The 22,817-nt window shown below is 62.2% G+C and overlaps 1 protein-coding gene across 2 annotated transcripts; it reads left to right on the top strand.

Moving 5' to 3' along the window:
- Positions 1-51: 51 nt before the first annotated feature.
- Positions 52-21,331, top strand: SNX27 (sorting nexin 27; the record flags this gene model as incomplete). Of its 2 annotated transcripts, XM_082780674.1 has the most annotated exons (13): positions 52-335; positions 6,573-6,804; positions 6,957-7,149; positions 7,917-7,981; positions 8,934-9,038; positions 10,173-10,251; positions 12,239-12,402; positions 13,371-13,460; positions 14,626-14,775; positions 15,012-15,140; positions 15,358-15,417; positions 16,872-16,934; positions 19,728-21,331. In XM_082780674.1, 13 exons carry the CDS (start codon positions 52-54, stop codon positions 19,773-19,775), a joined length of 1,662 nt encoding a protein of 553 aa, XP_082636800.1. In that variant the 3' UTR covers positions 19,776-21,331. The 2 variants fall into 2 exon arrangements, with proteins under 2 accessions (XP_082636800.1, XP_082636801.1); XM_082780675.1 differs by lacking the exon at positions 16,872-16,934.
- Between the last annotated feature and the right edge of the window lie 1,486 nt (positions 21,332-22,817).

Below are 22,817 nucleotides of genomic sequence, written 5' to 3'. Positions count from 1 at the left end.
GCCGGCGCGGCCGGGGGCGCGTGACGGGCCGGCCGGGCGCTGCTCGCCAAGATGGCGGACGAGGAGGGCGAGGGGCTGCCGCGCTCGGCGGCGGGGCCGCAGCGCAACGGCGGCGGCGAGGGGGCGCCGGGGGGGCCGGGGGGGCCGCGGGTGGTGCGCATCGTCAAGTCCGAGTCCGGCTACGGCTTCAACGTGCGCGGCCAAGTGAGCGAGGGCGGCCAGCTGCGGAGCATCAACGGCGAGCTGTACGCGCCGCTGCAGCACGTCAGCGCCGTGCTGGGCGGGGGGGCCGCCGACCGCGCCGGGGTCCGCAAGGGCGACCGCATCCTGGAGGTGTGAGTACGGGGAGGGGGGCTGGGGGGGAACCGGGGGGCTGGGCCGGGGCCGGGGCCCTCCGTGGAGACCGGGGGGGGGCGTGCGGGGGGCTGCGGGGGGCTCCGGGCCCCCCCCCCCAGCACGGAGCCGCCTCACGGAGCCAGGCTCTGGCCGCCCCTCACGGGGGGGGTTATTGGGGGGGTTTGGGGGCTGCCCCCCACCCCCCCTCGCTATGGGGGCTCCGCCAGCCTCTCCCGTCTCCCGGTCCTTTAGGAGACCCCCGCGGGGGGCAGGGGCGCGGCCCCCCCTCCTCGGAAGGTGGGGGTTTGGGGGTCTCAGAGGGGGGGTGCGGAGGGGGTGGGGGTCGCAGCCTCCCCGAGGAGCCGCTCTGCGGGGGGGGCGGCTCGGGGCAGGGCCCTGGACCCTCGGCCCGGTGCAGCCCGGCAGCCCCAGGAGCACGTGAACCTGGGGGGCTCTGCGGTGGGACCCCCCAGGAGGAAACATCCATGGGAGCCCCCACCCCAAATTCTCCTCCCCGTGGGGTCACGGCTGCGTGGGGAGGAACCCGGAGGAGAGCGGGACAGAGCCCGGGGGGGGCAGGGACGGGGACAGGGGGCTGCGTCCTGGGGGAGAGCTGGGGAAAGGACAGCCCCCCAGATCTGGGGGCTGGCATCAGGTGCGCCCCGGCCCGTCCGGGTTTCTCTCCCTGTGGCCGTGCGGTTCCTTGGGCTGGCTCCGTGTGCCCCCGGTCCCTGCGCGGCTGTAGGTCGGGCTGGGCTGGGGAAGTCCAATTACTAATTAATTACAGGGATTTACAGCAGCGGGATTGCCTCGCTGCCGGTCCTCGCGGGCTGCAGCGGCGGTGCCTGGCCCCACAGAGCCCAAACTCCCCGGCCGGGCCCTGCTGTGGGCACGGTGCTGGCCTCGGGCGCTCTCCTGTGGGCCCCAAACGCTCCTGGCTTTGATTTCCCTCGCAGAGGTGTCCGGGGGTGAGTTCTGCACCTGGGGCACCTGCTCGGGAGCAGCATTTATTGACCCAGGGGAATGTTTGTGAGCGTGGCGAGGCGCCCAGCTGAAATCCTCTGCTGGGGAAGCGCTGTGGGGGCCAGGAGGGGGGTGCTGAGGAGCCGGGGCTCGGTCCTGGCTTCTCAGGCAGGTGGAAGGCTCGGCCTGAGCTTTGCTCTGAGCTTCGGCAGCGGTGCAGGAGCTGAGGCAGCAGCTGAGGTCTGCTCACAGCCTGCGGCACCGGCGTCCGGACAGCTCGGGCAGGGAGCAGCGGCCGCAGGAGCGGGGATTTCCTCCCTGCCCCTCTCCAGGGGGAAGCCGCTTCCTAATTAATCCGTGTGGCTCCTCGTAGTGCCGTGAGATGGTTTTGGCTCTCTGTCAGGGTCGTTAACCCGGCTGCGTGCGCCGGCCCTACAGGTCCCGGGCAGCACCGGTCCCGTTTCGCAGGCGTTGACCCTCCTGGATCTGATAAAAGCCAGCTCCTGCGAATAAATCCGAGCACGGCTGTGAGCTGGAGTCGGAAACAATACCACGGCCTCCCAGAATAGCGCTGCTTTTCCTTCCTTAGTGCAGCGGCACCCAGCGCGGTGCCGGGGGTGGCGTTCCTGGGAGCTCTGTCCCGGAGCTGTCCGTGTGTCCTGCTCTCGTCTGGGCGCTGAGCAGCGTGCACGGGGCGGGGGGGTCCAAACAAATGGGTTCAGGTGGAGGCTGCTGGAGCTGGGGCTGGAGAAATGAGAGCTCCGTGGCCGGAGCTCGGTGGGCAGCATCTGGCTCCTCACCAGGTCCCAGCCCTGCAGCAGCACCACCTGAGCCTGGTTTTCCCCACGGGGAAGCATGGCAAGGTGCTCCCAGCCCTTGTCTGTGACCCGTGGAGGTTTTGGGCATTGTCCCAGGGGTTTTGGGTTCCTGCACTCATTGCAGCCCTCTCCTGCCATCTCCTGCCGTCCGTCGCTGTATCGCGCTCTGTGCCTAGCGTGTAGCTCAGAGCTGGCTGTCGGAGGCTGGTTTTGCAACATAACTCTGGTGTGCTCCCTAATCTCCTTAGCTCCTTGTGTGTTTGTGGGTGTTGAGGGCATTGGAGACAGACAATGAGAGCTAATTGAGCTCTTGATTATCGCCCTGAATGACAATCGTCGCTAATCCCGACGGAGGGAAAATCTGGATGGAGGTGAGATCCGCCCCTGGGGCCGCTCCCCACACCGCGGGGCTCTGCATGAGGGCGCTTCCTTAGCGCTCCTCCCGGTGACCGGCTCCATCCATCCGGACTCAGACTTTTATCTCCTCGTGGTCCAAAGTCTAACCCCGTGGATTGCCCCGGAGACGACTGTGCCGTGGGGAAGCACAGACTGACCCTAAAAAGGAGGTGGCTGCTGCTGCTGCTGCTTCTTGGCAGCGTTCTGCTGCCCACACACGGGGCGCGTCGCCAGCAAATCCCCTCCTGGAAGGGGCAGCGGGGTGCCTCGGCCCGAGCCCGTCAGGCTGCCCGTCTCAGCAGCCCCACGGCGCAGCAAACCTTGCCTCTTGCTCTGGACTCCTGTGGTGTGTGGCGCCCCAGCTCGTGGCCCCGAGTGGTGAGCGATGTGCCAGAACGGCCACACGGAGGTTGTTTCCCCGCTGCGGTTGCTGGAAGCCTCTGCAGCAAGTGTGTGAGATAAGGACCCGAGATAAGGACCCGAGATAAGGACCTGGTGGTCAGGTGGCAGCGGCTGCCCCGCAGGGACGGCTGATGCAGGCCCTGGCGTCCTGCGGTGCCTTCCCCGCGCGTTGTGTCCCCTCCTTGGTCACCGGTCCCAGCAGTTCTGGGCAGCCTCTCAGGGTACTGTCCCTAGGACAGGAGGGTTTCCTTTCGCCGGGGTTCGGACCCATGCCTGCAGGGAAATGTCAGCAGCAGCAGCAAGCCCTGTGGGCCACGGGGCTGCTCAGGGCTCAGCTGGGAAACCAGTGCCCTGTCACGGGCTCAAGCTGTCGTCAGCAGCGTGAGTTCCCCCCAGGAGAAGCGAGGGGAGGGCGAAAGGTCACTGCTTTGGTGTGGGGATATGGGAATGTCCAGCTCTGCGCCGTGCTGGCCCTGGGGCTCCCTGTGAGCTGCCCTCGTGCTGGATCCAGGAAGGAGAAACCGAGGAGGCCTCGACCCCGGCCGTGTGTTTGGAGCTGGTGCTGGGCGGGCTGGGAGCTGGCTGCTGGTACCTGCACCTCCAAAGGGCTTGGTGCACGTCTGGCTTCCGAAGCGTCCAAAACGTTTGTCCTTTTTCAGCAGGACTACCTGTGAAGTCAATATTTGTTTTCCTGTGAGTAATATTTAGCTTTTAACCTGCTGAAACACTCATCACGTGCCTTGTCTTCTTTCAGGGTGTTTCAGGTGTTCATTTACGAGGAGTTGGTGCTCTCGTAATTGGAGCCGGCAAACGGCAGCTGTGCTGTTTGCCAGAGCAGAGCTCGGAAATGTGCCCAGGGACCTGAAAACTTCCTTAAAATGTCAGGAGAGGCGGCTGTGGAGATGGTAACGAGCCCAGCCTCTGTCGGAGGCATAGGGGAGGTCACAGGAGCTGCACTTCATGGTTTCTGCCTGGTTTTTTTGATCTGTTTGCACGAATGCTGGCTCTGGATTTCGCAGCCGTTTGAGGAAGGTTGGGGATGGGGAAACGCTGCGTGGCCTCCGCCGAGCACCCTGGCAGGACGTGCCCCAGGGGCTTACGGGAGGCTTCGCCTGCCTGCCCTGCTCCTTGCTCATCGAGGCCAAGGCTTGGAGCACTCGAGGCCGTTTCTCATCCCCCCCGGGGGGAAGGACACGATCTGAGCTGGAGCTGGGGCCATGGGGGGGCTGCTGGGCATGGACGGTCCCGGGGGCGTCCTGCAGGGGAGCCTCAGCCGTGACAAAGCCCAGGGGTTTGGAGCTGAGCTGGGGGAACAGCCTCAGTAGGGAGAGGGGTCGGGATGCCGAAGCGCCCGTCTCTCCTTGGAAACGTTCACGCAGGAGGGCGAGGCTCCTGCCTCGGAGGGGACTGGAGCTTTCCTCGGGTGTTTTGTTGGCTGCGTGGTTTGGGCTCAGCAAGGCACAAAGGCAGGCTGCGGGCTTAATCTCAGGGAAGCGTCTTGCAGGCTTTCTGCAGCAAATTTCCTTGTCTTCTCTTGACAGGCAGTTGGGAAATTTTAAGAAGTCTTCACAGAAAATGAGTCATTCAGTGTGCAAATGGGAGAAGTGAAACCTGCTCCTGGCTCTGAGGCGCCTGCTCCTCGGTGCCGGAGTGTGGGGGAGCGCTGCGCTGGCAAACGCGCCTCGTCCTCGAGGTCTGGTGTGTGCCAGGGAGAATCCCGAGGGTCTCACAGGGAAAATCCCGAGGTCACAGTGAATATCCCGAGGTCACACAGGGAATATCCCGGGGTCACAGTGAATATCCCAAGGTCACACAGAGTCCTGAGCCGGAGGGGACCCACAGCGTCACCGCGTCCATCTCGGCGCTTCTGCCCTTGCTGGGCGCTCGCATGGCTGGGTGCTGAGCCAGCCTGCGGCCGCTCACTCCCTGGCCTTGCCCTTCCCAAACCCAGTTCTTTTGGGGCTTTCCAGCCCATTAAGGTGAGCAGACACCGCTCTGCTCTGTCCCCAGCGTGTCTGCATCACACGGTGTGACCTGCAGCCGATGTCCAGGCCTGTCCAACGCCTGGCGCGGTGCGGGCGCTCTGTCTTGGAGCTCTTTGAGCTTGGTGCTGAGCCTGGGTTCTCTCCCCCAGGCCTGGAAGCTGAGATCGGGTCTTTCCGGCGTGATTCTCCTAAGTAAAAGCTCAATAAAAGCGATCGATGCGGAGCGGGGAGAGCTGTTCTCTTTCCTTCCAGTGCTAGGGCTTGAAATTAAATCTCACCCTTGATTTGAGGCGAGCTGGGGTGGCTCGCTGGCTCGCAGGGTGGCTTCGTGGGGAGGCCACACGGCCGGGGGGGCGCAGGCGCCTTTCAGCATCCCTCCAGAGCTCAGGGCAGCAGCACGGGGCAGGGGCTGTGCCGAGTGTCCCGGCCGAGCCCCTCCATGGTGTAAATGAGGATGGGGGTCTGGGGGGGCCATTGGCGCATGTTGGAGCCCTGGGCAGGTGGGCTCAGGGGGGGGTGTGAGCCCTGGTCACCCATGGGTGCCGCGGCTGCCTCCCGAGGGCAGCGCCCTGCCTGGGGCTGTTCCTGCAGGGGATGGTTCGGGTGCCGAGCTCCGTACGGAGACACCGCAACTTTCTGGAGGCTCACTACTAAATTTAGCCCTTATCAGAAAGAAAAGCAGCCCCATCCTTTTCCAGATTTGGAAGAGAGCCTTGCAGCTCTGTCTGGACCTCGGGCTGGATTTCAGAGCGGCGTCTCTCTGGGTTCGCCATCTCCGGGCCAAGCGAGAGCCGGGTGGCGGCTTCAGGGCGAGCAGGAAGGGCAGGAACGCTCCGAGGTGTCCCGGGGCTTCCGTGGGCCTCGGGGCATCGCTGGACGAGCTCTTGCAGTCAGGCTGGAGCAGTGCAAGAGCTGGAAGCCCGTACTCGTTGCGGCAGCGCTCCCGGGCCTGTCGAGGAGGAACTGGAGAGATCTCATCTCCCCTGGCAGCGCGCCCGTGGGCTCACGGGTGCTCGTCTCGGCAGCTGGGAGCAGCAGCCTCTGAAGCCTCTTACCCTCGCCCTCCAAGCGCCCGAGCCTGCGTTCTCATTCTTGTTCATCCGGAAGCTTCAGCGCAGATTTTTGGAAATCTACCTTGTGTTTTGGGGCTGCCGAGGGCAGGAGCTGGCCTTTGCCCTAGTTACGCACTCAGTGGTGGTGTTCCTCAATTCTGTGGTCACCTCGTGTGTTTCCCTTGAGCTGAGAGGAGAAGGCTCACGGTCTGGGTGCGAACGTGCCGTGCAGTGCTTTACCTGTGCCCGAAGCCATCAGACAACTCCGTAACCACCAGCCCGAGAGATCGCCAGCAGAAGTTGGAGCAGCTCAGCCCAGAGCAGCGCTCGCCCTCCTGCTGCTGTGCAGGCGGAGCTGAGCTGCAAAACCCACTGCCACTGGAGCAGAACTTGCAGAATTTTAACACAAACTAAGTGGGTTGGGTTTTTTTTTGCTCCTCTTTAGCTTGTGTAACCCATTGTGGGAAGAGAGCTGAAGCCGTGGAGGTGTCAGTCACCTGCAGCTGGCGGATTTTCGAGGGAAGCAGTTATGGGAAGAGTTTCTGGGCTGCTCCTGGCATGGTTTGAAAGCTCTGCCGTCCCCCCTGCCTTGCTTATGGCTTTTCTGCCCTCTCTCGCAGGAACGGGGTGAACGTCGAGGGAGCGACCCACAAACAAGTGGTGGACCTGATCCGCGCCGGGGAGAAGGAGCTGATCCTGACGGTGCTGTCGGTGCCTCCCCACGAGGCCGATAACCTCGACCCCAGCGATGACTCCTTGGGGCAGTCGTTCTACGACTACACGGAGAAGCAGGCTGTGCCCATCTCCATCCCCACCTACAAGCACGTGGAGCAGAACGGCGAGAAGTTCGTGGTGAGTGGCGGCGGGGCCGTGCTCCCCGGGGACGGGAGGGGGCTGCTCGGGGCTGCTTGGGGCTGCCCGTGGCTCCGGGGAGGCAGCGCCGTGCCTGATTGCTCTCGGAAAGCTCTCTGCGCCCCAGCCAGCCCCTGCTCTGCTCCCTGCAGGTGTACAACGTTTACATGGCGGGCCGCCAGCTCTGCTCCAAGCGGTACCGCGAGTTTGCCATCCTGCACCAGAACCTGAAGCGGGAATTCGCCAACTTCACCTTCCCGCGGCTGCCGGGGAAGTGGCCGTTCTCCCTGTCGGAGCAGCAGCTGGATGCCCGGCGGCGAGGGCTGGAGGAGTACCTGGAGAAAGGTGCGGGGCTGGGCGCAGCGCCCAGGCAGCCGTGCGGCCGCACGCCACCCTCCTCACAGCAGGCAGCGAGTCCTCGGGGCCCGTCCTTCCCTGGGAGACCTGGAAGCTCGAGCTGCACGGGCTTTTGTTTGTCAGCCAGGGAAAGAAGCTCACAGTGTGGCTGGGCTGGGTTTGGGGCCCGCAGTGCTGAGCTCAGGCTTGCCCATACCCAGGCACGAAGCCCCTCGGCCCCACCGGTGTGGCCCGGGGCAGGTTCCCCCACCCCGCTGCTGTCCCAGCCCTGCTCCTTCGCCTTCATCCCAGCTGGAGGAAACGGCAGGCTGCGTGCACGGGGATGCAGCCTGGTACAGTTTTGTCCCAGGTTATGTACTGAGCCTGGCCCGAGTCCCCAGACAGCTTCGTTCCCTCTGGGATAACGCATTTATGAAATCCTTGCCCACTTCCCAGTGCAGTCGGAGCCTCCTGTTGGCCGCGTGCCCGCAGCCTGGGTTTCCCCCCGGGGATTATTTCAGCAGTGAGTTCCTCAGCGCCGCTGCACGCTTGTTGCTTGCTGTCTTGGGGGGATTCGGGGTGTATTGGCCCCCGTGCCAGCAGCCCTGGTGCAGCCTGCAAAGCACTTGTGTCAGGAGGCTTTGCCAGGCTCCCGGTGCCTCCCCAGTTTCCTGCAGGCCGCGGGACAGGCGGGTGCTCTTACCCTGCAGCCTCTGCCAGCCTGTGCCCCCCCTCACCCCGGGACAAGGCCGTGACCCCTGCTCTCTGTCCCGCAGTGTGCTCGATACGCGTCATCGGCGAGAGCGACATCATGCAGGAGTTCCTGTCGGAGTCGGACGAGGTAGGCACGCGGGCACGGCACTGGAACTCGGCCTCCCCTGGTACGGAGGCGTGGGGAGACTGGGTCAGAGTGCGAGGATCCTCCCCAGCAAAACCTCAGCTGGGCAAATCGAACGCCGGAGCAGAAAACCAAGGCTGCGGTTCGCTGCCAGCTATTGCTTGTAGGAAGCCTCTCCTTGTAGCAGGAGCTGGGAACGGCTCCGAGGCCGCTCTTGGAGGACCAGAACCGGGTGCGAGGCCTCGCTGCCTGCCCTGGGCCTCCGTGGCCCCGCAGCAGTGTGCCTGCTGGTTCCTGCTGCTGGTGGCAGCCCCGGGAGTTGTGTGTGTGAGCTGCTGGCGTTCGGCAGCTGCTGGGCAGAAAGGCAGCAGGCACGTTAAATACCAGCTCGTCTGACTTGCTTCTGCCCGGGTTTGGGTTGCCCGCAGCAGCAAAGCCGCTGTTTGCCCTCTGGCCATTGCTCTTTTCCCAACTTTTCCGTGGTGCATTCAGTTGCTCTGGCTCAAAGCTTTCTCTCGCTCCTCACTGACAAAGCCACAACTGGAAAATCCTCCCCGGCGTGGTCCGGAGCAGTTTGCTTGGCGTCCTGCCTCGAAGCAGAGCTCACATCTTCCTCCTTTCAGAATTCCCCCACGCAGCCTGGAAGCAGATTCCTGAGGCTTGCAGAGCAGCTGGCTGCTAGACGTGAGAGTGCACGAGTGACCACGTTAGTCAGCCAGCACCAGGCCTGGTCCGTGGAGCTCAGGAATTCCCCCCACTGCGCTCCTGGAGCTCAGTAAAGTCGAGCTCAGGGCTCAGCTCGTGGCAGCGAGCGGGGGCATCTGCTCAGGGCACGCACGGGACCCTGGGCCCAGCTCTGGGCTGCAGCTGGGAGCGGCGATTCCCAGCCCCTGCAGCCACGTCTGGTGGACTCTGATTTCTGGCTGATTTCTGCCTTCTTTTTGCCTTTCTCTAGAATTACAATGGTGTCTCAGACGTGGAGCTCAGGGTAGCACTACCAGATATAACAACAGTGACAGTCAGAGTCAAAAAGAACAGCACTACAGATCAGGTGTACCAGGTGAGCTACTTTTTGTTGTGTTCTGGTTTGTTTTTTTTCCCCTGACTGGAAAATTAACATGATTCAGGCATGAACCAAGGCCCAGAGGTGCCCGCTGGGTTCTCGAGTGCAGGTAGGCACTAGTGCTGCTTCGCAGAGGGCAGGAATGCTGGCGAGCTCCAACCTCACGCCGTGCTGAAGCAGCATTTTCTTTGGCAGTCTTGGCTGCAAGGACGGAGTCATCGCTGAATTAATTTCCACTGATAGTATCTGAAAGCTGGCGGATGGCTCGAAGCACCAGGCAGATCGGGTGTTGTGGCTGCAGAGGAGGAGCTGGATCCAAGAGCTGTCTGCGTCCGGCACGCGCCTCTGGCTGCGTGGCAGGACAGCGAGCTGGGCGTGAAGGGAGTGACCCCTGGGGAATGGTCTGGGCAGGTTCCAGGTCTGCAGGCGGCCCGAAGGCCCCGTGCTTGGAGCGGAAGGTGAAGAACAACTGACTTCAGCCAGCACTGCTGGAGAGAGATGGAAGTTGTCGATGAAGGAGGGGGAATAAGGCGATGGGGGCAGACTAATTAAAAGGGGAACTCAAAGTGCTGCTGCAAGCGAGGAGCTGAAGGGTTGCAAAAGAGCAGGACCGCAGGAGCTCCTGCTTTGCGCAGCAGAATCCCGCTGCTGGAGGAGACTCGTGGTGCCTTTGGCAGAGTCGTGGTGCTTTTGGCAGACTCGTGGTGCCTTCAGGCACTTGGGACGCGACCTGCTGAAGTTCACATCGCCTCCGCCGAGGTCTGTGGGATGTGGCTGTGGTATTAGCATGCAGGGCAGAAGTGGTGTTGGAGCCAGCTCCTCGGGGAGGTGTGCTCCTCCATCAGGAACTGAAAGCAGAGGCGTCGGAGGAGCAGATGACCTAATTGTCAGCAGTGGGGGCAGTTGCAGTCTGCGGTTTGCAGGAAGGCAAAAGCACGCGAGTCTGGGCCCTCACTAAAGAAAAGCTCTGATTTTGCAGGAAGAATAACATTCAGGCTTTCCTTGATGACTAACGCCTCGGGTTAATGAATACTTGGAATAACCTGCACGGTGCTGGCCTTGCCCTGCACGGGGACTGCCGGGTGCTGGCTCCTGCTTTGCTCACTCCGTTTTCCCCTCTGGTTGCTCTAGGCTGTGGCTGCTAAAGTTGGAATGGACAGTATTACCGCAAACTACTTCGCCTTGTTTGAAGTGATCAATCACTCCTTTGGTAAGTCTTTTCATCCCTTTGGTGCCCACAGGCAGCCGAGGAGGGAGCTCGGCGGTGCTAGCAGAGCCTGGTGGCACTCATTTGGGCCTTATCTGTGCTCACAAAGTCAGGAGCCCCTGGGAGGAATCGGGCAGGCGCAGCAGATTCTGATAATGAGGAGCCCTCAAAGTTTGATGGCTTTTTCTGCTGCTGCTTGACTTTCCAGTTCTTAAACAGTTCAAGGAGACGAGCCTCTTGTTAACTGAGAAGCGTTTTACTGCAGTTCAAAGGGCCCAGCCAGCAGAGAGAGCGGCCGGCAGCACTGAAACGTGGCTGCCTGGAGAGGGGGCACCAAAAGCGTCTCGGTGTGGAGCAGGGGGGCTGCAGAGGGAACTGGATTTAGTCTGCTCACACGTAGAGGGGGCGTGATGGCCCGGCCCAGAGGGGATGCGTGCTGCGAGCTGACCCGTCTGTCCTTCAGCCTCTGAATCCTGGGGGTGTTTGAGCCCTGGCTGCAGGATTCTGGGCGACTCTTTTGGTGCGTTGTGAATTGCAAATCCCCGTCCTCCCAGCTCGGAGCGTGCTGAGGTCTCTGCCTGGTCTCGGCTCCCCCACCTGCGCTGAACCTGAGGTGTCCAAACTGCCCAGGTCATGCTGCTGAGTGGGTGTGGTGGTTTGGGCTTGTTCCTGCACTGCCTTTTGAGCCAAGTGCACGTCTCCTTCCCAGCTGGGTGCCTTCATTTCTGGGTCGCCAGCTCTGCCTGCCTCAGACTCACCCTGGAGTTACTGCAAGCTGTGCAGTTTTAGGGGGAGATCTCTGGGACTGCTCCTCACACTTCAAAATTCTGGCCAAGTGGCAGGGACAACTTGGGCCTTCCTAAAGCCCTCCTGAAGCGACCCAGCTCGGAAGACAAGCTGGGGTTGTACTTGGGTGCTGACCTGGGCCGTGCAGGGAGCCCGGAGCAGGAGGTGGGATGCTGCCACTTGTGGGCACAGTCCCACGGGGGGCGTTCAGGCTGCCAGGCCCTGGCTGGTGCTGGTGGTGCCCCGTTGCTCTGAGCAGTTTGAGAAGCACAGCACTCAGAACAGGAAAATCTCCAGTTAACCTTTACGGCCTGCGCGTTCCGGACGCTCGCCGTGAGCATCCCCATTTATTCCTGTCTGGATGCGCTCCATTTAATTTCCCTGGGAGCTGTTAGCTCCGGCTGCAGGGAGACAGTGACCGTACCCTACCTGACGAAGGAGACGTGCCGAGCTCCCCTTCTCATCCATCACCGTGAAGGAAAGCAGCAGCAGCAGCTCTGAACGCAGTGAGCATCGACAGGGGCAGTGCGGGCAGGACTCATGGCAGCAGGCTGCCTCAGCCCGCCGTGATGCGGAGGGGCCCTTCCGAGGAAGCTGCAGGGAAATGGAAACGAGCCCAGAACGCTCCCGTGGGGAGCTGGAGATGGCCTTGAGCAGCAAGTCACAGTGTGGGGGCAGCGCCACGCATCGCAGTGCCCTGGAGCAGTGTGAGGGGATCGTGTCCTCTGCTCTGCTCCCTGAGACCCTGCCTGCAGCCTTGTGCTCAGCTCTGGGGCCCCAGCACCAGAGGGACAGGGACCTGCCAGAGCCAGCCTGGCTCTGACAGGCAATCAAAGCACGTCTCAGAGTGTTGTCCAAACTCTTCTTGAGCTCCAGCAGGTCCCTCCCAACCCAAGACATTTGTGATTCTGTGACCTTGGGCAGGGTGATCCTCCCCGTGCTCAGCAGAGGGTGACATCGGGCTGCTGTGATGGCTCCTGGGGACCACGCTCGGTGGGGTTGTCCTCAGCTCATGCCCTGCCCGGCCGCATGGGTGGCAGCGGGGCAGCACCCGCGTCCTCCCCCATCAGCCGGGAGGAGTTTGATCTTCAGGGAATTAATTCCTGTTTGTGTGCCAGGGCCCACTGCGAGGGACCCCTGGGGTCCAGCACCGCAGAAGCAGGTGCTGAGCCCAGCTGACCTCGGTGTCCTGTGCTTCTTCCAGTGCGCAAGCTGGCGCCCAACGAATTCCCCCACAAACTCTACGTGCAGAACTACACCTCGGCAGTGCCGGGAACATGCCTGACCATCCGGAAATGGCTTTTCACTACAGAGGAGGAGGTTCTTCTCAACGACAATGACTTGGCAGTCACCTACTTCTTCCATCAGGTAGGTGCCCGCGAGCTCTTTGGGCAGGAGCTGCGATTTCTTGCTGGAGGTGAGCCAACGCCTGCTGGTAGCCAAGCGCCTGGCTCCCAGAACCACTCCAGACGCCGCTGTGCCTTGGTGTCCTGGCAGCAGAGCGGGAGCTTGAGGGCTGGCACTGCTCAGGCAGCTTTGAGGAGCACGGGCTGGTGGCTGGGTGAGTCGGCAGCTCTGCGGTGAGCTGGTGGGGATGTTCCTGCCTGTGCTTTCACTCAACCCCTTCCATGCAGCTGCTCTGGGGTGAAGTGAGCCTGAGAGGAGCTGTGCTCTGCCTGTGTACAGCTGGTCTAGGACGAGCAGCTCAGAGGTAGACACCTGCACAGTTCAGTGAGCTAAATCCTGCTCTGTCTCAGCCACCAAAAACGCTGTCCCAACACTTCCAACTGACAAGTACCAGCCTCTGACACAAACTGAGAAAAGAGCTGTTAGCAAGCTCAGCGATGCCCCAGACTGGCTGGCAGCTTCACGAGCTGCTTGGTGCGAGGGCAGGGGTCCTGGCTGAGTAGGGTGAGGCTGTGCTGCTAAAGGCAGTGCTGTGTACCTGCTCACTCCCGAAGAGTGAAGCAGCCTTTGCATGGCAGCACTGCCCTCCAGCAGCACGGTGTTTGAAAACAAAGCCTGTGCTGCTCTGCTGGAGGCGGCTGCGTGTGTCTGTGGTGGAAGGGTTGTAGCGGACGATGCCCAAAGGCAGAGGCAGGATTCCAAGTACCAGCATTTGCAGATCCATCTGGGGAATTTTCTATCAGAGCCCTCCTAGACCCAGGCATCTGCGTGCTGCCCGAGGCAGGCAGAGGCTCGGGGCTGGAGTCGCCGAGCCCGGCCCTCGCTGGGTGCACGATGGACTGCGGGGCTGTGAGCTGGGGCAGGCGAAGCACTGCGAGGAGATCCTGGGGCCTGACCTCCTGGGTGTTCTTTCCCTTTTTCTGTTTCAGGCTGTCGATGATGTCAAGAAAGGCTACATCAAAGCAGAGGAGAAGTCCTACCAGTTACAGAAGCTGTGTGAGCAGAGAAAGATGGTCATGGTGAGTTGTCCTACCTGTCCTGGTTGCTTCCTCCGGCAAGTGCCGTGCAGTGCCGAGTCTGGGAAGGAGATAGCTGCAGCCTTGAAAAACATCTTTCCTTGGAAAGCAATAACCCCAGAGAGCTGTGGGAGCGTCGGTTTGGCACAGAGGCCTCGGCAGGGTTGCAGGCGAGCAGCAGTGCCAGGCGTGGGGCTGGGCCGTGCCCACGGGTCTGCTGCTGCCCGAAACAAAACCGCCCCGTGTGCCCAGTGAGCTCCATCAGCTGCTTGTCCTTGGCACGGCCACGAATTGACTGGGCTCCAAACAAGGCAGCGATAAACCTGGCGTGTTACTGCCAGTGCTGAGAGGTGAGGTGCTTAACGCGCCGTGTAGCAGTCCTCCACCCCCAGCCCTTTGGGAGCAGCTGTTCCCAGTAATGGAGAGGCAAAGGTCGTCTTCTGCCTCAAGCAGTGGCACTGGGCTGGCCAAGAGGCACGGGCACTGCTCTGCTCGCAGTGCTGCTCGCTGTGTCCCCTGCCCCCGTCTCTTAGTGTCTTTTTTGCCTGGCAGAAGTCTCCCCAGGTTGCAAATCCCGTGTCAGATCTCGCTGTCTGTCTGCCCGACCGATTTTCTGCCTCTTATCGCTTTGCCCAGCGAGTGCCTGGGGGCTCGGTGCGACTCGCTGAGCCTGCCTGGCGTAGATGTGGGGGAGCAGGGGGGTGCCCCGAGCTCAGCCGCCAGACGCGAGCTTGGCTCGAAGATCAAGCAGCAGAAGAATCTGACTTGTAAATAACTCCTGGGGTGCCTGGGGCTGCTCTTTCCCCAGCTCTGCGCCCCGGCTGCTGCTGGCTGTGCTCATAGAGGGGTGGCTCGGGGTCCTGCTCGGGGTCCTGCCCCGAGCCCCTTTGCTGTAGCTCTCAGGCCCCTACTGGGGGGCTGCGTTGGACCCCCAGCACAGTCACCTGAAGCACTAAGCCAAGAAACGAGTTCAAATAACCTCTTAATTATTAACTAATGGTAAGGGGCAATAAATAGACGCTTCCCCCACGTGGCTCATCCCATGGCACTTTTGTTCCTGCTGCTCTCCCGGGCTTTCTGATGACCAAAGACAGGTCGGGGGCCGTTAGCACGAGGGTGGCAGGAGGAGGCTGGGTCCCCGTCCAGCGCTGTCGCTTTCCCCCTGCAGTACCTGAACATGTTGCGGACGTGTGAGGGTTACAACGAGATCATCTTCCCCCACTGCTCCTGTGACTCCCGGCGGAAGGGACATGTCATCACGGCCATCAGCATCAAGCACTTTAAACTCCACGCCTGCACCGAGGAGGGCCAGCTGGAGGTGAGGGGCACAGCAGGGCTCTGCCCGGGGTCCCGGTACCCACCTCGGCTTCGTAGGAAGGGGGAGCAGCTTGCCCGGGGCTCTGGGGCTTGGGACTGCCGCTGGCTGGCAGCATGGGGCATCACTCCCTGCCCTCGCCCCCCCTGTGCGTGGTTTGGCTTTTTCTGATCTGCCTTAAACCCCCCCGTGCCCAGGGGCTGCTGGCTCGGGGCTCACGGGGTTTTATCTCCGCTCAGAACCAGGTCATAGCGTTTGAATGGGACGAAATGCAGCGGTGGGACACGGACGAGGAGGGGATGGCGTTTTGTTTCGAGTACGCACGCGGAGAGAAGAAACCGCGATGGGTTAAAATCTTCACCCCCTACGTAAGTGTGCCCCCGTTACTCACAGACAGAGAAGGAGGAAGGAGGAGTCGCATCCCGCTTGTTCCTCCCTCTGGGATCCGCAGGGAGCTGGAGGGGAGCACCCAGCTCCGAGCGGGAGGCGGCGGGGAGGCAGGCGGCCGCCAGGAGGAGCCGGCAGCACGGGCAGGGCGATGGGCGCTGCGCCGCCGCCTGACACGTGCCCGCTTTCTCTCTGCAGTTCAACTACATGCACGAGTGCTTCGAACGGGTTTTCTGCGAGCTCAAGTGGAGGAAGGAGGTAAGGGCCCGCTGCTGCAGGGCAACGGCTTTGCCTCTTTCGGCAGCTTTTTACTGCAAGCGACTCCGCCTGGCTCCGACCCGCAGCCCGAGCAGGAAGGATTGTGCGGGGAGCAGCTGGGTGCTTGGAGCAGCGGGGGGGCTCTGCTGGGAGCGTGGGGGGGGTCTCAGGCTCTGTGGGTGCGGGGCGCCGCGTGTTGTGTCCGAGCGAGGAGCTCCAGGAGCTGCTTGGTTCCCGGTCATTCCCTGGTGCCTGCTGCTGAGTGCAGGGGGCAAAGCATCCGTCCTGCGGCGGGGTTACGGGGGCTGCGGAATGACTCAGGAGGGGTCGCGAGAGCCTCTGGCAGAAAGATTCTGGGGAGCAGGGAGGTGTTAGGGTTTATTTTGAGTCCCAGCCTGAGGAGGCTGCTCGGCCTCCTCCTGCTGAAGCTGTTGAGAGGTGTCACCGCGGGTCGTCCCAGGGACGGCTCCGTGCTGGCAGGGTGGCTGGGACTGGAAGCACCTCGTCTGTGGCTGCTGCAGCACCGCCGCGTGTGCCCCGGCCCCTGCTGTCCCGGGGAGGTCGCCGCCCTCCCTTTTGGGAGCAGAGAGAAGCGGCTGCTGGAGGCTGGGGCCTCTCCTTGCCCTTGATCTGATCAGAGCTTAAACACGGCAAGTCTGAAAGGGATCCAGGATGATCTGCCCGGCGTGGAGGCTCCCGGACAGGGACGATTCCCTTCTCCACGGGGAAGTTTCCAACCTGCTGGGCACGGGGCAGGGCTGCTGGTGCTCGTCGCGGTGTGGCCAGGGCCCAGGGCTGGCGCTGTGCTGGGTGCAGGACGCTGCAGACACACGGGGAGCGCAGGGTCAGGCACAGACCGCAGCAGCCGTGCGGCCCCAGGGACGCAGCAGTGGACGGAGGAGCGCAAGGCCAGCAGGGTTTTGTAGTGAACATGGAAAGTGGCGTGGCTCAGCCTGAGGTTGGAGCAGGCGCTCTCACGAGGGGCCACAGACTTGCAGGCAGGCCGGGACGAGGAGTCCCAGGCTTTGCACGGGGAGCAGGCGGCGCTCAGCACCGCGTGCAGAGCCGAGGAAATGGGCTCTGGGCTCCGCGTCCCTGCCGGGGTGACCTCTCTGCCCCTCGAGGAACAAAGCCTTCGTGGTTGCCTCTTTGGATCGTGGAGCAGAAGCTTCCCGAGGGGGCAGCCTGCCTCGTGCCGAGCTCCTCCGCAGCTCCCCGTGTCGGTGGGGCTGGCGTGGGGCCATGTGGGCAGGGAGCCAGGCAAGTGTGGCCGCCCGGCGCCCTCGTGGCCGGCCCGTTCCTTCCCTGCTGAGGCCACGGCGTCGCCCTCAGCACCCCGGATCCTTCCCGACGCTCTTCCAGCCGCTCCGGCAGCAGCAGCTGCTCAGTCTCCTCCCGTCCCCTCCGGCTCTGCTTTTTTATTTATACCCTTTTTATTTTTTTCCCTTGTAAAGGTGGAGGAGGAAGCAACAGACAAGGATAACAAGAACTGCAGTAAAGACAATATGTGCAGCAAGGTAATTGGGCTGAAAACAAACAGCATCTGTGCTCTGTGAGCCAGCCTGGCTGCTGTGCTGCGGACCTAGTGTCTCCTGCTCCTCTGCTCCAGCTCCCGTTAGCGTAGAACAGTGCCCTTTCCTAGTGGCTTCTCCTTGGAGGGAACCCGCAGACTAACCCCCCCCACTGCTGCTTTTGATGGGATAGAGGTGGCTTTGTGCCTCGAGGCCTCTTTGCTGACGTTAGGAACGTTTGGGGCCCCTCTCCTGGACGCCGCCGGTCTCCGGATGCCCCGGGATGCGACGCTCCGGCCGCGAGCGGCGGCTCCCTTCGCCTCCCCGGAGGAGAGGGGACGGGCGCAGCTGCACGGGGACAAACGCTGTGGCTCCGCTCGCCTTGTAAAGGACCAGAGACTTTATCCTGGAAGCCGCGGGCTAGTGGTGTGTGTTTTTTTTCTCTTGTTCTTCTGCGATGGAGTGAGGACCCTTAGGGACTGACCGTGCCGTTCCCAGCGCCGCTTTCCTAGTGAGGAGCGAAACCGCTTCTGTCGTAGCCTCGCGAACGCACCTCTCCTGCTGCCGCCCTCTGCCCAGCCGCTTTCGCATTCCAGCTGGCCAGGATTCAAAGCTAAACGCTTCCGATTGCCTCAAGATGCGCTGAGAAGCATCCGGGAGCCTTCCCTGCCCGCCCCTAGGATATCCTCGCGTAGGCTCTTAGCCCAGCACCTCACACGGAGGGGCCCTGCGGAGAGGCCCCCGCTGCTCTGACGCGCTCGTGGAGCGGCGCGTGCCAGGAGCTGCGGCCTCTGCGGGTGCCTCCCTGCAAACCTCTGCTCGCAGCTTCCTCTGCGGGGACTCGGAGCGCCGGCGGTGGCTGCGGACCCCTCGCGTTGCCGTGCTCCCGCCCCACGTTTTAGCTCCGCGCTCGGGCGTCCGAAATAGCTGCAGGTTACTGAGCTCGAAAGAACCGAAGCGCGGTTGCGTTCGGTGAGGCAGAAAGCTGTTAACCCCAGCGGTTCCCGTAGGTGCGCCTCGTGGGCAGGAGTTACGTGGTGCTGGCTAGAAAGCGTTGGGACATCAAACGGGGCGAGAGCCCCTTCTGACTGAGCTGAAAGCTGTACCCGAGGGTGCAGGATGTGTCACCGCTCAGGAAGGAGCGGCGCGGGCTGCGCAGCGCTGGCGGGGGTGTGGGAGCCTCCCGCCCCTGCGATGCTTCCTCTGCCGGGCAGATCCTGTGCGATAACATCCCGCGGGGGTAACCCCAATGATCCCCGGGCACCCGGCGCACTTGAGGAAGAGCGGGGTGAAGGCTTCGCGCACGCGGCCGCGTTCCTGCGTTGCCCTTTCAAAGCCGGTGCCCTGCCCGCAAAACCCGGAGACACCCCAGGAAAGAAAGAGCCAGGCTCAGCTCGGGGGGCTGCCTGGAACTCCCCCCCCAGGTGCCGAGCTCCCTGCAGGAGTTGTGGCAGCGAGTTGGTGGCACGGAGCTGGGCGGCCACGGGAACCGGCTGCGGGCTGTGCCGGGGCTGGCGCCGCTCCCTGCCCGCACACGGCACCGCGCCCTCCCGCAGCCCGTGACGTCTCTTCCTGGGGCCTCGGTGAACGGAGACCGGGGGCATTCTCTTCCTTCCCTCTTCCATCAGCGGCTCCTCACTTCTGAGCACCCCGGGACTTCCCTGCCGGGGGGAAAGGTTTTTGTCCCGTTGGATTCGTTCGCGTCTGCATGATCTCGCTTGCTGTACCGGGAACCCTTTGGCCGCAGCTCCTGGCGTGGGGAGCACCGCGGGGCACCGCTGCCCCCGGCACCCCAAAGCCTGGCCGCTGCCCTCACTGCTCTGATGGGAGCAGCACGAGCAGGGGGGGCTAATTCCAGATCAGGAGCGTTGCTGAGCGGTCACCGGGTGATTTTCGTTCCCTCGTGTAAAATAAAAAGATTGATGGAACTTGGCAGATACTTTATGGATGTATTTGGTGCTCTGTGAGCTGCCCAACCCTTGTGGCCCTATTTTCTACGCCAAGCCCTTAAGGGACACCCTTGGCCGCACCACAGGATGGGCCGAGGGTAAGGCAGGGGGCAGTGGGGTGCGTTGGGTGCAAGTTGCTTGGGAGGGAGCTGGTGCCCTGGGGCAGAGCCATGGGGGAAATTCTCCGTCCTCCATCCTCCTCCTGCGGCAGGGAAGCTGCTGAGAGCTGCTGGGCTCGGGTCAGCTCCAGGGAAAGCGCGGAGTCGTGCAGGCGGAATTTGGGTTACTTGCAGCCTCTGGCCCTTTTCTGGAGGGAGGGCTGCTCGTGGAGCCAGGAGGGAGCTGGGGGGATCCGTCCGGTCCCCGGGGCTGCTCCTGGCCTCCTTCCTGCCCTCCTTTCCTCTGCTCGAGCTCCCGGGGGGGCTCGGTGGTGCCGGAGCGAAGCCGTGCCCAGGGCTCCCCCGCGCACCCCACACCGCGCAGAGCCGCGCCACCCACAGCAGCGACCACCAGCACCCATGGGACCCGGTGCGCCCCAACCCTCAGCTCATTCCCCCAGGGCTCCGAGCGTCCTCCTGCACGGTGCCTCCCCCACAGCCTCGCATTTGAGGCAGAAACCAAAACCTTGCCCTGCCAGCGGGGCTGGCGCTGGGGAGCTCCCCCAGCCCCGTGCTCAGCGGCTGCACCGCGGTGGGGCCGGGTAGCTCCCTGCGGCCACAGCTCCTCTGCCAGCGGAGGAAGAGGAGGAGGAGGAGGCCGGGGAGCCCCTGGGCTGCGCTGGGTGGGACCGTGGGGGCCAGGAGCCATCCTGCGGGGCTGCCCCTGACCTCTCCTTTCTCTTCTCTTGCAGAACATCTTTCAGATGGTCAGGTCACAGCAGAGGGACGCGGCCACTTAGCCCCTCGGCACGGAAGAACGTAACCCCCTCCCCCCCACACCCAAAATTAACACTTACAAATTCTGTTATTGTATTAAAGCCCTTAAACTAAATATTATTAATAATAATACCATTTGTGAACTTCATGTTTATGGAATTAAGCAGCGAGGAGAAGGGCAGGCTCGGCGGCGGCAAGGGGAAGGCGGTGGCGGACGGCGCGAGCTCGCCCCGGGGTGTTCTGTCTGCTCCTTTCCAGCCGGGTCCGATGCCAGAAGGCGGACTGGGCTCCTGTTTTATACAACTGGAAACTGAGACATCGTCCATTTGCACTGTTCAGGCATATATATGTATGTATGTAAAAAAAAAAAAAAAGAAAAAAGAGAAAAAAAACTGCAAAGCTATATATACAAAGGCCGTGCACGTATATACATATATATTTTTCTTTTAAGGTTTCATACCAGTGGCAGTACCTTTTTTAAGCTTGCGTTTTTACACGCATCTCCCCCCCCTCCCCGATTCATTGTGTTGTTTTTTTAAAAACTAACTTTAGAGAAAAAAAAAAAAAAAAGGAAAAAAAAAATCAAAACACAGCAACATTACAGGGAAATACCTCTCCTGGCACAAGGACCTCGGCACGTTTACAAGCTTCTGACTTCGCTTTTCCCCCACCGGAGGTTCCCCCATGGAGGCCGCTCGGTGCCGGGTGCCTCCGGAGGCCGCTCGCCATCAGCCCTGGGCCCCCCCGGAGCAGGAACCCCCCCGGGGTGAGCGTGGCAGCCTCGGGCCCCGCATTCTCGGGGACCCCTCCTGGTCCTGAGGTCCCCGTGGCGGGGCAGTGGCACGAGAGCAGAAGCGAGGCCGCACGCGGGGAATTAATTAGCACTCACCGCGCTAATGGGATTTCTCGGCCGCTGTCCTCGGGCGCCCCGCGGGCCAGTCCCGGGCACTCAAATTGTGCGAATCGGGGGGTTTGCCACCATTTTCAGTCCTTAATTTCAGAGGGAGGGGGGCCTGGAGCTCCCAACCCGTTGGCCCAGGCTCTGCGACGCAAACAGCGCTTGTTGGGTTTCAGGTCGCTGCGTTTGGGGTTTTTGTTGTTTTTTTTTTTTTTTTTTTTTTTCTTTTTTTCCTTAAGGAAACCGAAAGCGCCGCTCCGTGCCCGGCTAAGTAGGTCAGGAAGCGCCGCGGCTTTAATCACACGGAGCCGGGCCCCCCCCGGGCTCAGCAATAATCGGGGGGCTCGGCCCCCCCCACCCAGCGCGCCCCCGGCTGCCCCCCCCGCGCTGCCACGCACACATCTTTAATTTATTCGAGAGAACTCTAACGGTGTTTTCACTACGGTATCTTGTATTTTTTATTCGTGATTCAGAAATGTGAAGGAAATAAACGACAATAAAAAAATTTAAAAAAACTGCAAAAAGGAGGAATTTAAAAAATAAAAAAAAAAGCCTCCCCCCTCCCGGTCTGCTCCCGGTGTTTCGTTCCTCGTTCTCTAGCGCTAACCACTCCGGTTGTTTGGTAAAGTCACTTAGTGTAATTAATTGTAACATATTCTTTTAAATAAATTGATTTATTGATGAAGCTGCTGGGAACCGTGGCCATTTCCTTCACCGCGGCAGGCGCGGGGCTGGGAGGGGGCTGGGGGGGGGAACCCAACCCCAAATCCCCGGGGTCCCTCCCGACCCCTCCCCGGGCAGGGACGCTTCAGAGCCATCGAGGGTCAGGGTTTTTTTGTTTTTGTTTTTTTTGTAACTTTTATTTAGACAGAAAAAAATAAAAGGAGGAAAAAAAAAAGAAAAAAATAATTAAATTATCCAAAGTAACCGCAATAAATAGCAAATAAGTTAAGCGCCGGTGTCTCCACCGCAGACGTCAACTCCCCGGGGTCTGTGCCCCCCGCGCTACCGGCCCCGCGCCCCCCACCCCCCACCCTCTAAACCGACTCAGCAGGTACCAAACCCCCGAAAAGGGGGGGACAGAGACAAAGAGAGGAGCGGCCGCGCCCCCGGCCAACGGAGTTATGTACAGGGGGGCAGCGGGGAGGGGGGGGGAACCAGGGCATGGCTGCACCCCCCTCCCCCCGGGTTTGGCTGGGGAGGGGGGCATGTGGCACCGGGCACCGGCACCGGGCAGCAGCACCGGGCAGCACCGCCGTTTGGGCCAAATCGGCCCCAAATTTGGCCCCATGGCGGTTGCGGCCGTGTCCCCGTCGTTTGATGCCGGTGGCCGCGGGGGCTCCGTGGCCGCGCTGCTCCGGGGCCCTCCCGGGTTTGGGCGCCCCGGGGTGCGCACGGCTCCCAGTGCCCGGCGGCGAGTCCCTGGGGCAGCGCCTGCGTGCGAGGCCAGGCATATCCCCATTGCAGCACAGCCCAGTTTGTCCCAGCACAGCCCAGTTTGTTCCAGCACATCCCAGTTTTGGCGCATCCCAGTCTCAGCACATCCCAGTTTGTTCCAGCACATCCCAATTGCTGCGCATCCCGATGCTGCTGCATCCTGGTCTTGCTGCATCCTGACTTTTGGTGCAGTTTCAGCACATCCCAGTTTGTTCCGGCACATCCCAGTTCGTTCCAGTACATCCCAGTTCCGGCACATCCTGATGCTGCCGCACCCCAGTTTGCCAGACCCCGACTTTTGGTGCAGTTTTGGCGCGTCCCAGGCTCGGCTGCTCCTTGGCCGTGGCCGTTGGGGGGGGGGGGGAGGCCGGGGGGGGGCAGACCCCAGTGCCCGTGGGGGGGGGATTGAGGCAGGTTGGGGCTGGGGCAGAGCAGGGAGGGGGTGGGGGTGGCAGTGTGTGTGTGTTGGGGGGGGTTCCACTCACCCTGGGGTCTTGGGGGAGGGAGAAGGGGGGGGAGGGGGCGTGCCAGGCCCAGCCCCCGGTGTCGTTCCCCCTCCCCCCGACCCCATGGCGGCCCCCCCCACCTGGAGCTGGTTTTGGTCCTGTTTGGTGAGAAAAAAGCTCCAAGCAGGGGGTTCCCCCCTGGGGGGCAGCGGGGGTGATGGGGAGGGGGGGTCCCATCCCATCCCCCCTCCCCCCCAGGCTGACGGGACATGGGGTGCTGGGGG

The sequence above is a fragment of the Aythya marila genome (assembly GCF_965140915.1).
Source record: "Aythya marila genome assembly, chromosome: 29".
In the NCBI taxonomy this organism is placed as follows: domain Eukaryota; kingdom Metazoa; phylum Chordata; class Aves; order Anseriformes; family Anatidae; genus Aythya; species Aythya marila.
This window is presented reverse-complemented; position numbering and strand designations above follow the sequence as displayed.